This window comes from Adiantum capillus-veneris, chromosome 13, assembly GCF_014529385.1.
Source record: "Adiantum capillus-veneris isolate H3 chromosome 13, ASM1452938v2, whole genome shotgun sequence".
Classification (NCBI taxonomy): domain Eukaryota; kingdom Viridiplantae; phylum Streptophyta; class Polypodiopsida; order Polypodiales; family Pteridaceae; genus Adiantum; species Adiantum capillus-veneris.
Window position 1 is genome coordinate 55,487,651 of NC_140943.1, and position 15,317 is coordinate 55,502,967.

Consider the following 15,317-nt stretch of genomic DNA (forward strand, 5'->3'; position numbering starts at 1 on the left):
ATTTGGCAGCACATTTGCAAAGCGGCATTTGACAGCATTTAACAGGCGAACGAAACTGCAAAGCGGACAGGCATTTGACAGCATTTGGCAAACAGGCGGACATTGGCAAATAGGCATTTGACAAGCGCAGTTGACAGCATTTGACAGGCAAACGCACCTGCAAAGCGGACGGACCTGCAAACCGGATAGCACATCTGTTACCTGGAAATCACTTTACCATGAACCCTCTCATTAAAATAAGCATATGAGCATCCAAACCTAGTAAGGCTAATGTTATCACAGCTATGACATTAGCAGTTTGAAGGCTTGTTTTTCTGATTATTGCTTTCTCCTTCTTCGTTGTTGGTCATGTCCGACGTTGTTGGTTTTTTGTGTAATAATATTAGCAATTTGGACTTGATTCATAGCTGGAGCATCCTCACTTGCGGTTGCAGCTAGAGGATACAACATTGAGCATTGCAGCGGACAAATCCGACGAGCGGGCAACAAATTTGGAGATCGGCATCTGGAGCAAATTTGGTACACTCTATCAATTTCACACAAATTTAGGCCGGAGCTTTTCAAATGCAATGGAAGTTCAATTAAATGCGTGTTATTATGGTATTTGGCATGAAATGTAGCGACATTAACAAGTGGTGCAGATTGTAGCCATTGTTTGAATGATGATGATGTATAATGCTTTTTCAAATCTTTATTGATGTAGACACTTATGGCTCCCAAAAGACGAGGCATCAAGTCAATCAAGAGAACGTTTGATTCTCCATGCATGACCTTGAGATCTGGTCCTTCCAAGAGAAGGCATCCAATCGATCAAGAGGCATCTTCTCATGCAGCTGCTAATCGTAGTCCTCATTTCAAACGAGGGGGAAAGAGACGTAGAAAATGCATCTTTGTTGATGATGAAGCTGCCGTGGAGGAAGGTTCTAACCATTTGGAGAGTGGGGATGATGTAAAAGGAGACGAGTCTCGAGAGTTGACAGTGGAGGTTGAAACAAGTGAGGATGTTGAAGATGAAGATTTAACAGAGTCTGATGGGATAGGTGAGGATGATGTGGCCCAACATTCTCGACACTTGGGAAAAAAAATCCCGTTGGGGATTATGAAGGATGTGTTAAGTCAATTTTACTTAAAACGAAGAAGCAACCCTCCACTTATACCTCTATGTCGTTTGGTTGCTCATGAGGCTGTTCAAGTGGCTACAGATTCTGCATCTTGGTTGATTCCTAGTTTTGACAATGTTGCTTACTTGGATACAATGGGATCTTTTTTGGTGTCGGTGAAAGATTCCTTTGGCTCTTACATGCCTGTCACTCCTCTTGTGGAAGGTAGTTGGGATCCTATTTGGCAAGCTAAGAGTGTTTCATTTGATAATCAGCTCAATAAGGAGTGGCAAGAGCTTCGAGGGCGTCTGTTTTTGGTATGGGATGGCAACCATCAGCTGAAAACATGGATGCGACGCATAAAAGAAGGTAAGAATTAACATCGATGCACTAATTGTTTGTTAGATTTAGTTGTACCTTCTTTTTTGGCTAATTTGGTGTTCTTTTGTCAAGTATGGCATGATAATGAGGAATATCATGTGAGTGTGAGATTCCAATTTTTGGAAGTAGAAAAAAAAAAAGAGGCCGAACTATTACTTGCTCTTGACACCACTAATGTGTAAGTTGTAAATTTGTGGTCTTTTTGTATTTCTAAATTAATCTCGCTTTGAACTATTATTTTTCATTTGTTTATATATTTATTGTAGCATTTCACGATCAACAGTGAAACCAAATCTTGGGCATGAGATATACATGTTCCAAAAATTTGGTATCGCCAATAAAGAGAGCATTCTTGCACGTCTCACTCAAGAGGACAGAAAGTGGGCTGAGATAGAGATGGCAGTTGAGAGTAGATTATATCAAGGAGTTCCTCCTTGGTATAATTCTCCTTGTGTGTTGATTTCTCAACTAGTTTGGAAGGTGAATTGTTGAATTGAGTATTAACTATATACATTTTTTAAGATTGTTTACGATTCATTCATTGAATGTAGTTGCGGTTATGTAGGATGATTTTAATGCATTTATTTCAAAGGAAACTGCAAAATTGAAAGCTCTTGGATTAGATAAGGTGGAGTTTGAAAGGCGATTGCAAAAGGCAACTAAACAAGAAGAAGCTCGATTGAAGGATAGAGGTTATAAGTTTTTGACAATTGCCAATCCAGTTCATGGAGAGGAATTTTTTGAGTTGCTCTTTGATGTGAAGTGGGATGATCCATCCATGGTAAAAATCACACGAAACAAGTTAAATGCTTTGTGCTCCTCAAAACTACCTTCTGAAAGGTATCACACTTTTCATTACTTTTTTACTAGTTTTTTGTTTATGTTTTTAAATTCTAATGAAATAGTGACATTAAAAGAGAGTCAAATTTCTCGAGCGAAAAATTTCTACATGAATGGTATATGAATATACTTATATATGATGGTGTTTAAGTTTTTGATATATTTTGGTCTTTAATGAAGGAAAAAATATATATTGGAGATGATGAGTCTTACAAAGGCCAAAGATCCAGTCTTTTCCCACTTTGGTGATGTGAAGCACTTTAGGGCTTACATTAGAAAAGAAGTTTATTGGGCTCACATGCATGATGAAGCTTTGTTGATAATAAGAAGGTTGGAGGTTGAAGAGTTCAAAATGCCAGATGGATTTGAAGCTTTTTCAAGGTTGTTTTCTAAACCGGTCATTTTTTTCTAATAAATGTGGATTTTATTGCATTGTTTTATGATTTGAATGACTACCATAGGTGCAATTAAGAAATCATGGCTTGCAAGCTTTTCCTCAACTTTTAGGAGATATTAAAAGTGCAGGGGAATCCTCCAAAATGCCTGAGCTACAAGAGTCTTGTAAAAGGATTTTGTATAGGTGAAATTTCATGAACCAACAATGTCTTTGGCTCTTATTGAAATTATTTTGCTCAAGAGATTAAATGTTGTTATGGTGTAGATGGATGTGTGAATGTGTTTTAAACGGTACACTTGCTACTATGCCTATGGTTACTGAAGATTGGTCAAAGCTAGAGGATGAAAATACCATGTATCCCGGTTCTATGGTAGAGAAGGGTATTTCTATGTGGGAGTGTAGAATTTGCCCATGGTGGTTGGACTATCCTTTGGGGGTGATCCCAAAGCAAGAACTAGACTTGCATGCAAGTAAGTATAACACTTTTTCCTTTTACATCAAGTTTATTCTCATATTCAATTTTTTTATTCTCATATTATTACATTCTTCTATTATATTCAAATCCACCAGTCTTGAACTCGTTAGCATTTGATCTCTCTCTCTCTCTCTCTCTCTCTCTCTCTCTCTCTCTCTCTCTCTCTCTCTCTCTCTCTCTCTCTCTCTCTCTCTCTCTCTCTCTCATGCATGAAAAAATGCACAAGAAAGTATGTTCTAGTTTTTTATAAATGACTTGAGTTTGTAAATGCTAAATTAATTTTCATTATATCATTAAAATTTTCTTGTGATAGAGTTTTTGGAAGAGAATAAAGACAAAGATAAAAACCAATCTGCTTCTTTAGAGCACTTAGAAGACATGGATCACAATCATGACTTGGCCATGGATGGGGGCTCACAAAGAACACAAGAAAGAAATCACTCACTACCTCTTCAAAGAGAGCACCATAATCATGCGAGTGGGTCAAACATGGGTAAACACAACAAAACAACCTATCCATTAGGAGGGCTAAAGATTGACATGCCTAAAGAAAGCAATGAAAAAAGCGTTTCAATAGTGGTTGAGTCAATCATGGAGCGACCAACTTCATCAAGGCAACCAACCTCATGGAATACCGGTAAGTTTCTACTATTTAAATATTTATTTTTTGATAGTGCAAAACAATTCTATATTACTTGTAATTAAGATAATTTTTTAATGAAAAACTGTAGGCTTTCAATTTTTGACTGTGGTAGATGCTCTTCTAGTTGATATGGCTAATGTTGATGATTTTGCCATTCAAAGGTAAAAGAAAGGTTTTGTGGCTTGTGTTATCAACATCAATAGAATGTTGAAAGTGGATGGTGTACTAAGCAACAAACGTTTTGTGTGTAGCATTAAAAAAAATTTGAGCACTCAAAGTCTTGGCTTGTATCACCATTGTGGAGCACCTTGTCGTGAGGTGTTTCGTCTTATCTTTGCCGATTTCCCTACTTCTTTGTTGGTGGATGGTTTAGGCCCAATTCGAGCAGGTTACTCAAAGTTTTTGTTTATGCTTTTTGTTTTGATCCATATCACTTGAGAAACTCATTCTAAACATCTTTTCAAAGGTGGATTAAGCAAAAAAATTCCACAATGGAATATATTTTTGCCTTCTCTTGTGCAAGGTGTGATGGATGTAGCAGAACCTTTCTTGGCAGATGAAGGCTTTTTCGTGACTCTATGTCTTGCATAACATATTGGAGAGATTATTACCCATGCTATAAAGACTGGGTTACGACTTCATTGCACATGGACTCTCATGTGTAATGGGGGATATAGACACCCAGATACCCTAGAGGAGGTGAATCAAAATACCATGTTGTTGTGAAAGATTGCATTATTAACTTGATTTTGATTCAAGTGTGTACAATGTATGCTTATATGTAGGTAATTGATCTCACGGTGGGAGTTTTTTGTCGAGCGTATGTTGCTATACCCGCACACAATAGGGAGGCAGGAGAGAAAGTCTCTCCTCGCATGTTTCCTGCATCACGAAGCTTTTTAATGGAGGAGCATCAAGAACGCACCATTGTTCTTGATATACCTATCAGAGGTGGATCAGAGAGGTCACCCGACTTCTACAGGTGAGAAGATAATCATTTTAATGTAAATTGAGCTTTAATTTATAGTTCAAAAATGACTTACATATTTTAAATTTGCATGTGTAGATGGCTCCTGGCAACCTTCACGGATGACTCAGATTATGTACTAGATGTGTTTTCAGGATGTGGAGGTCTTGGCAAGGCATGTGGTGAGGTTTATCGATATTGCTTGTGCTTGGAGGGGGATAACATAGTCTATGAGGAGTGTCTCAAAAAGGTGGTTTGTGGTCCATATGTGGAAAAGAGAGTTTAGTATCACATCCATAGTTTTTTGAAACAATTATTGAACACACACTCTATTTTTTGTTTCAAGAATGTTGACATAGGACATCTAGGGTTTTATTGTGCATGTTCTTGAAGTGATTTTAATTGCATTGCTTTTGTGGACTATCTACTCTTTCTAACATCCATATCAAACACTAATGCAGATAACTTGTTAAGCTTTGTTTTGAATACAGATTTCTTTGAATGCTCTCTCTCTCTCTCTCTCTAGACTAGCATATTTAAAGAGAGTAAGTCTAAATAAGGATTTCTTTGAATGCTCTCTCTCTCTCTCTCTCTCTCTCTCTCTCTCTCTCTCTCTCTCTCTCTCTCTCTCTCTCCCTCCCCTTTTTCTATAGCCTAGCATATTTAAAGAGAGTAAGTTTGGGCGTTTAATTATTCAATGTGAGGTGATGTTTCTAGGTGAATTGCAAGAATGTAAAAGATGTTGAAACAAAATGGAAAAATTCTTTAAATAAAGCAAAAAGCTCAAAATAGTTTTACATTTCATTAAAAAGCTCGAATTGAAAAGCTCGCAAAAAAAAAGCACTCAATTTAATACTCGTTTTAGACATTATGAATTTACAGTTATGCCTTTTAGACTTACCAATGCTCCAACAACTTTTAATCGTCTCATGACTGATGTGTTTCAAGAGCATCTTGATAATTTTGTTCTTGTCTTCTTTGATGATATCCTGGTCTACTCAAGAAACAGAGAAGAAAACGAACAACATGTGTGGCGAGTACTTGAACTTCTTCGTCAAAATCAACTTTATGCCAAATGTAGCAAATGCACCTTCTTCACTGACAAAGTGAAATATTTGGGATTTATTGTATCCAAAGATGGTGTTTCTTCTGACCCAAGTAAGATCAAAGTTGTTATAGCTTGGCCTACACCAAAATCAGTACGAGAAGTATGTGGCTTTCTTGGTTTGACAGGATGGTATCGTACATTTATTCAAGGCTACGTTAAGATTGCATCTCCATTGACTAATACGCTTAAGAAGGATAAAGTGTTTACTTGGAATGAACATGCTCATACTAGTTTTGATAAACTCAAAGAAGCTTTGGGGAATGCTTCAATACTACAGCTTCCAGACTTCTCAAAGACATTCCCTGCGCTCATTGATGCAAGTGAACAAGCAATCGGTGGCATTCTGTCTCAAGAAGGAAAAACAGTAGCTTATGAATCTCGTAAGCTACATATACATGAGTTAAATTATCCTACACATGACTTGGAATTATTGGCCGTTATGCATGCTCTTAAAGTATGGCAACATTATCTTCTTGGAAGGAGATTTGAACTACATATTGTCCATAAAAGCCTGAAGTGGATCTACACCGAACCTGACCTTAATATGCGGCAACAAAGATGGATGGAGTTATTATGCAAATATGATTTTGGAATTGAATATAAACATGAAAAGTAAAATCTTGTGGCCGATGCCTTAAGCAAGAAAACTACTATAGCGGCTATTACAACCTCTATTACTTCTTTAATTGACCTTATTTGAGAAGGTATGATGTAGAACCCGTATTACAGAAAAATCTAGTACTTGAACTTAAATAATTGCACAGAGAAGCAAGAGAGGCAAATCAAAGTCTTTCACGTTGAAGGTGATGATCTTTACTTCAGTAACCATCTTTGTATTCCAAATCAATGTGGAATCAAACTTCAGATATTACAGGAAGCTCATGATATACCTATAGTAGGACATCCAGGATACATTAAGCTTTACTCTACTGTAAGAAAGCATTTCTTTTGGCTGGGACTAAAGCGTGATGTGTTGAACTATGTTACAAAATGTTAAACATGTCAACATATTAAAGCTGAACGAATTCCATACCCCGATAAGCTTCAACCTATTGATGCTCCACAAATGAAATGGGAATGCATATCCATGGTTTTCAGTACAGGACTTCCTACATCTCTAGGATATGACTCTATTTTTGTGGTTGTTGATATGCTTACAAAAATGACCCATTTATTTCCAACCAAGACAACATTTATGGCTAAGGATATAGCTCAAGTCTTTATGAAAGATGTTTTCATGTATCACGGTTTAACTCACCGGATAACTTCTGATCGTGATGCAAAGTTCACCTCAAATTTTTGGAAAGCCTTATTCTCGGCTACGGGAACCCAGTTAGCGTTTAGTACTGCTTATCATCCTTAGATTGATGGATAGACAGAAAGAACAAATCAAATCATTGAAGACATGTTAAGAGCTTATTGTATGCATGAGCAGAGTAAATGGAATAGATATTTGTATTTGGTTAAATTTGCGTATAATTCCTCATTCCAATGCTCAATTAGAATGACTCCTTTTCAAGCATTGTGCAAACAAGAGTTTCTTACTCCACTCAAATAGATAGACCCTTTCATACAAGCTCAAGCATCTAAAGAAATGTTGGATGAAATGCAACTACAAACTGATCTTATACGATAAGATATTAAGACTGCTCAAGATAGACAGAAGAGTTATGCTGATCCAAAATGATCTGTCAGACTTTTTGAAGAGAAAAATAGGGTATTTTTGAGAGTAAAACCCAAACATAGTTCTTTATCAATGGGTAAGTATAAGAAGCTAAGTGCCAAATATTGTGGATCTTCTGTAATCACAGAGAGGATTAAGGATCAAGCTTACAGACTCTTGCTACCACCACACATAAAGATACATGATGTTTTTCACATTAGCTTACTCAAGAAGTAGGTACCTGATTTGCAACATATTCTTTATGATTCTCTATTATTCACCTCTATCGATGGAACTTTTGAAGTATATCCCGAAGTGATACTTCAAAGTAGAACTAAGCCTCTACGAAATCGGACCATTATTGAACACCTTGTTAAATGGTCAAGGTATCCTCAAAAAGATGCCACTTGGGAATGTGATGATGTAATGAGACTAAATTATCCAGATTCCATGTAAGGTGAGGACACCTCGAATTTTTCAAGTGTGGGAGGATGTAAGATCCCCAATTTTTGGGTCTCTTTTGAAAATAAGAAAAATAGCTTTCAATATATATTTTGCCAAATTTTGACTTAAGATGCTTGATTGACAGTATTGGAAGGTTTCAAGTAAAAAGCTAGACCATTTCCATGTTCCAGTAGGTTACACGGACGTTTGGTTCAGTTTTGGAAAAATCCGTTTTTTTTAGCTTTTTCATGCTTTTAGGTGCTTTTTGCAAAAAGCAAAGTCGGATCCTTGATCTACGTGTTTCGAGAAAGCTATGGTTCAATTTTGTAAAAATCTACTTTTTAAGTGCTTTTCACAATATTTTTAGCTTTTCATGATTTTTAGTGCTTTGTACTGAAAAGCGAGTCCGCTTTCTTATTCCAATGGATGAGGGGAACCCGTGGTTCAATTTTAGATTTTCTTTTTTGCTTTTTACGCTATTTTTAGCTTTTTGTGCTTTTTGGCGTTTTTGAAAAGTAATGTACTTTTTAGGATGACCTAAACATAAAAATATTAATTTTAGTCTCCGTCAGATTTAAAATGATCACCCGGAGCAAAAACAAAACCAAATGGGATTTTTACAAAAATTATTTCTATAAAAAGCGATACCGTAAATACACCGGGGCAATACAGAAAAGTCATAATTATGTCGGGACATTTCGGTGCGGCATAGTCTAGCTAAGGTTCCATTAGTTGGCCAGCTACTGTTCAATTGGTCGATTTTACTGGAAAAATTGAATGGTAAGTGGGAGAGTTGGCCACTAAAAGCTATGCCATGTTTTTAGAAAAAACTAGAGTCTTTTCCCAAAAGTAGGAAGCTAATCCTGCCTGAGATGTAGTAGCACTACGTGTAGCTTGGGGCACACTCCGGGCAGTTGGAAAACCTATAAATTGGCATAGACACCTCAGTTTTCAATGTCGTTTGTTACGTCTACTATCGCAAGGCTACACGTATCTATTATACGGAGTGGTGCAAGCTCTTCATCACCATCTCCATAAGCTCTTCTCTCTCGGGAAGAAGAAGAAGAAGAAGAAGGATATTCTCTCTCTACTTGCTTACTATCTCCTCTCTCGTTTCAAGGTGTACGCGCTCTCTGGAAGCTTTTGTGACGGATACCTCTATGTAGCTCTCATCACCGCTCTCCTGCGGCAAAACAAGAAGCCTTTCTAGAGTCCCTAATCGATTCTAAATCACGATGAGAAGCTCTAAACTCCATAGCTATCAGAATCGCTCTCTCTATGTCGTTTTTGTGAGTAGTCACCCTCTCGGTGATTGTTTTTTTCGTATATGAATGCATGTATGGATTAACCGAGTACAAATTAAGTTGCCCCATGATTATTTCATCATGTTTAACACGCTGATTTATGCACATGATGCGTTTATGATCACATGCGTGCGTAAAGAGCACTTTTGCTTTCACGTCATAGAGGCGGTAGGACCACTATTTTGGTCATAACTCACAAACCGTTATGAATCAACCCAAACCCTTTATGCCAGAGATAAAACACGTCATTTAGAAAATTTTCTCTCTTTGGTGTCATGTGAAAATCATACACTAGCTAAGAGATATGTTCAAAACACAGCTTGTTGCCCACTGCACCACCAAATTTTTTGACTCCAGGCTCCTTGAAGAACTACTATATAAATTCATTAGATGGGCAGAATCACCTAGCCAATTAAAAATCTTGATGAAACTTGATGATAAATGTATTTAGTTCTCCGTTATCACCTTGGGAATGCGAATTATTAATCGTTCCATAACTGGTTTTACCTACGCGTGTAGGGGTGCTACCATATGACATCGTGAGTTAACCAAGATGTCTATGTATGCTTTATGGTTTGTTTTGGTGAGTTGATTTCAACTATTAGATGCCCATAAACTTATCTGAGGTTATACGGTTAAACAACCCGAACCGCATAGGTAGATATGATCAAAGTGGCTTTCTTTTTGGGTTACCGTTTGTTGTGTAAGTTCTATATGGGTAAAGTGATTTGATAGAATGCTAGTATATATTATGGATTTTAGCTTGATGCATTGGTTTGAGGTCAAATACTTTCATTTGCATGTTTTGCATGCTCCCAAAAATGCCAAAAAAAAAATGCCATATTTGTGAAGTTATGGTTTATGGTTGACCTAAAGGTCGGAGCTGTTTTGCATCATGTTTATGGTGATGGAATGTTATCATATGATGTATCGAAACTTATGGATTGATGTGGATGCCTCATATGCATGGTTATGATTGCTTTCCATCTTTCTAAGTCAAAACTAGCTCTACGTGCTAGGGAGAAGTGCAGATGAGATGCATCAACTTTGCATGGTTGGATGTTGTCAAAATTGGATTTTCATATCATGATTAGTTTCTGGTTGGACTCTTTTTATGCATGAAAGAATCATGTCTTAAGGGTCATATGCGTATGGACTCCGATTGACTGCAGGGGATATGCCAAACTCCAAGTGTGGGAGTTGGTTCAGTGTGATTATGATTTGTGGTCAAGGGTCGAGATTACCTCATGGATTATGGTTGTGATTTTATGGTAGAAGACGGTGTGGCTCATGGTTTTTTTTCTAGATATATTTATGCTACTGAAATTTTGCCAAAATTTTTGCAGCCATATTATGTTCTAAAGTGGTTACGCAGGATTGGTTGTGCCTCACCCGAGTTGGGTGAAGTGCTCACCCGTGTGATGTGATTGGATGATGGTTTATGGTTTTGAGATTAAATCATGAAGTGATATGGATGGTTTATGGTAGACGTGTAAGGGTAGAGGCCCTGTACAGTCTAACTGCTTGGAAAAGATTGTTTGTGCATATGGAAAGTGCTATTGTGATTGGACTCATGTGTTATGTTTCTCGTGGCAGCCTCGCTATAAGACTAGGATCACCTACATCACTTAGCCTTAGACTAAAGGATCTTTGACCTGGGCCTTTGGATTGGGGGTGTTTCCTAGGTCTTCTTCTTGTTGTTAGGCTCGTCTACACGGTTAGTGCATCGAGGGTTGAATGACCTACGTGGCTAACGCGTCGGGGATTTTGCCTTGGCTTTGCCTAAACACCCGGTGATGGGCATCAAAGAGGCATGGCGCCTAAACTGGTATGGTTGGTGTTAATACCCTACCACCTACTAGTACTTGGCATCCTTTCAGAGCTCGTGTTCATGGAGAGAGGCGAAGCGACCTCAACTTATGTCTGGCTCAGGTAGGTTGGAGGTGTTCTGGCTCGCTCCCGACGAAGTGAAATTCTCTATGTCCGTAGAGCGGATGTGGATGGGTGGACCGATCGATCCCTACACAGGGTCCGGTACTCTGCTAGTCATTTTGGTCATAAAATTTTTGATGTTATAGTATACACAGATTTTGTCATTGCATTAATACATGGTTGCCTATTTCATTTAGATGGGACATTTAAAAATTCTCTGTTGTCATTTTCTCATGTCTCTGTGCACTCTATTTCACACTCCACTATACTCTCTCTCTCTCTCTCTCTCTCTCGCAACGTGGTGTACATATATATTCACCCTTCACAATGTTTATTTTTTCTTGAGTACGCTTTTATTCATAACACACATTCATGGGTAGCACTAGTCGCTAGGTGCCTTTGGACGGCTCATGGCCTAAACTCCATGCTTGGTCGAGCGTTGAGAGCTCCTCCCCTATGCAAATGCTTCCGCAACTCTGATGTATATTGAAAATTGTATAAAAGTGTAACTTGTATATTTTTTGCATAGACCCCCGAGGAGGGGTACCCCTTGCCCTATCTTAATCAAAGGAGTTTTTTCTTGGAGTGGAAATTTTCTTCCAATTAAGGTTATCTCTCCCCTTTTATCAATTGGAAAGTCCCAAAACAATAAGCCTCTTCTAGCTACATAATTAATCCTCTCCATGGTAGCAAAGGTATACATAAAACCCTTCTTAAAGAAGAATTTGTTCATCATTCATACACTATTACATGAGCATTTTTCACTACATTAGCATGTCCACTCTTAAGAACTTTACATTTTTTTACATTTATACTACCATGCATAGAAGGGTTTCAATCTTGCATAAGCACTCAAAGGAAGTTTCATGATTAATTGTCTCAAGATTGCAAGTTGGTGCATTCCAAAGTTTTGTGTTTATCACGCATAAATCACACCAAAGAAAAACTCATTGTAGAAATCATATGCATTGATCATTTTAAGTTTGTCTACTTTCAAGCTGTTTTGCAATTTCGAAGGGGGGAGTAATGGGACAGCTTCACGAATGTCGTGATAGTGTTGCTTGAACATAAAACTCCCATCACTTCCATGGAGATGCCCCATGGATGGAAAATGATGCAAAGGGACCAAAATGGGATTCGTCAAAGTCGGGGTTAACTTGAAACTTGCATTGAGACAAAACCTTAAACTCCCAAGAGACTCGTTGTATTTCTTAAGGTCTTGTTTGATTAAATATTAAAATAAAGTAGGAACTAAGAGATTATAACTCAAGGAACTTGATCTAAATTTAAACTAGGATTAAAACTTTACCGAGAAGATTTGATGTAGATAGCCCTAGCATAACATAGAAGATTAAAGTGTAAACCTTGTCTAACATGCTCGGAAAAGGCCGGTGCAAGTGTTTACCTGTGGGATATAATGGGGGATGGTCCTTTTCGGCTAGGACTGATAACCGTTGGTGTATGTTTTGAGCTCAAGTTCATTCAAGACCATATTAGGTAAAGTGGGAAAATCCCAATTCCCAGGTTGGACAAATTTCAATATATCATGTACAAAATATAGAGATTTTGTCAAAATTTTGAGTTTTCTTAAGGTCTCATTCCACTTTATGCACATACAATACACAATGAAAACAACTAAAATACCATGGTTTCAATCAATTGGATTATTAGGAGACGAGTATATTGCATCCATTATCGTTGTCTATGTTCTAATGTCCTACCTACAACTTATCTCAACATGGAGAGCTTGGTTTCTAGGTCCACCACTTGTCCAAGTTAATGTAAAAGTGACTCAAGGTTCACAACTTGTGAAATCCAGGATCCATTGAGGAATACAATCCACTTGGCTATTTTTCCTTAATTTATTGCATGTGACATTCAAGCAAGGTCCACTTCTAATCTATAACTTCTTAATTTGAGGCATGGGGCATACATAAAATATGTAGCATATGCTCTATTGCCTCATAGGAAGGTTGGTTTCAAGGTGCACTTATCCATGCTAGCCTATCTTGGAGAAATGATGGAGCTTGCTTCTCTCCTTGTTTCAATGGAGACTAGCTTGGACAAGTGGTGGACCTTTGCTTCTCTCTATGTTTCAATAGAGTTAGCTTGGACAAGTGGTGATCTTGGAACAAAACCCCCATGTAAAACATATCATGGGTATTCCAAGTGATTAGAAAGATTACCATTTAAGATATAACCTTATAGGTTGGACAAATGGAGCTTGGCTTGGAGAAATGGTGGACCTTTGATTCTCTCCATGTTTCAATGGAGCCTATCTTGGAGAAATGGTGGAGCTTGCTTCTGTCCATGTTTCGATGGAGCCTAGCTTGAACAGTTGGTGGACCTTTGCTTCTCTCTATGTTTCAATAGAGTTAGCTTAGACACGTGGTGGATCTTCAAACTAAGCCAACTACTATCAATGTTTCCTAGCTTGGACAAGTGGTGGAGTGTTTCTCTACTCCATGTTTCAATGGATCTTAGCTTGGACAAGTGTTGGACCTTAAAACAAAAACCCCATGTACAACATAGAATGGATTTTCTAGATTTCAATGAAGTCTAGATTTAACAAATGGTGGAGCTTGTCTTCATCCATGTTTCAATGAAACTAGCTTGGACAAGTGGTGGACCTTGTAACAAACCCCCCCATGTACAACATATCATTGGTTTTCTAAGTGATGGGAAGGAATACCATTCAAGCTATAAACTTATAGCTTGGATAAGTAGTTGACTTTAAAACCAAATTCATCATAATACAATGAAATACAGGTTAGCCAATTCCTAAATCTTGAGACCAAACCTCCCATGCTATTAGAGATAATATATTGGATAAGTGGTGGACCTTCTATTATTTTCCCATGCCTAGTTTAGACTACCGGTACACTTTGCAGCTATAAAGGTTGGACGAGTTGTGGAGCCTTGTTTCTATCCATGTTTTAATGGATCCTAGCTTGGACAAGTGGTGGACCTTGGAAAAAAGCTTCCATGTACAACATATATGAAGTTTTCCATGTTTTAATGGAACCTATCTTGGACAAATGGTGAAGCTTGCTTCTCTCCATGTTGATTTTGGAACTACCTTAGACAAGTGGTGGAGCTTTGCTTTTCTACTCTTCATAATACAATGAAGTATAGGTTGGTTACATGGTGAATCTTAAGGCCAAACCTCCCATTTTACTAGAGATGATAGGTTGGACAAGTGGATCAACCTTCTATTATTTCTCCATGACTATATTGGACAATAGTAGACCTAACATCTCTCTATGTTGTCTAGAGATAAGCTTGGCCAAGTGATGGACCTTGCTTCTCTCTTCCCTTGGTTTACTAGTTTGAAGACTCAGTATATATACTTTCTTAGATCTAGCTTGAACAAGTGGTGGACCTTGTATCCACAATCTTAATTCATTACAAAAAAGTATATGAAAAAATAACATAGGAATCTTGGTTTGAAGGTCAAGCAATTAGGTTCCAAATGCACATAATAATATATTTTCCACCCATAATAAAAGAAATTTAAATATGTTATTACCAAATTGACAAAGGTAACGTCCAAGAATTCTAGCTTTGCATCTTGTCAGATCTAAATCTTCATCAAGGCGACATGCATGTATACATCAACTTTCAAGCCATTCAAGAATACATGCACTTAGATTCCATAGTTTTGTTTTCAAAGTCTTTTAGGTTCTAAAACTCTTTCACGTAAAGTATGTAATGACAAAATTCTTGAAGCAAACATTTGTGCCCAAGAAAAAGATCCCTCTCACATATTTAAAGTCCATGAATTCTCTGATCCATACTTACAAGTTTTATTTTGACATCAAACATCAATTCTCTCATAGTTACAAATAAATGCAACCTCGATATGAATTGACAAAAAATGAATTTCTTTTACTATATGACCCAACATAGGCCCCAATCAAATAAAACATGAGTCTCCAAAAATTTGGGTGCACTCTAGCAATACATCAGAGTCCCCTTACAATAGGATGCACTCCAATAGTACATTGAAGTCCCTTTAGAGTAGGGTGCACTCCATTCAAGTGTTCATAAAATTGACACACCT

The 15,317-nt window shown here is 37.5% G+C and overlaps 2 protein-coding genes across 2 annotated transcripts; both read left to right on the forward strand.

Moving 5' to 3' along the window:
* Positions 1-766: 766 nt before the first annotated feature.
* On the forward strand, positions 767-5,089 carry LOC147444034 (uncharacterized). Its single transcript, XM_086527771.1, has 6 exons — positions 767-1,040; positions 2,829-2,901; positions 2,983-3,072; positions 4,514-4,535; positions 4,622-4,818; positions 4,903-5,089. Exons 1-6 carry the CDS (start codon positions 767-769, stop codon positions 5,087-5,089), a joined length of 843 nt encoding a protein of 280 aa, XP_086383897.1.
* Positions 3,572-4,001, forward strand: LOC147444035 (uncharacterized). Its single transcript, XM_086527772.1, has 2 exons — positions 3,572-3,830; positions 3,925-4,001. Exons 1-2 carry the CDS (start codon positions 3,572-3,574, stop codon positions 3,999-4,001), a joined length of 336 nt encoding a protein of 111 aa, XP_086383898.1.
* Positions 5,090-15,317: the final 10,228 nt, after the last annotated feature.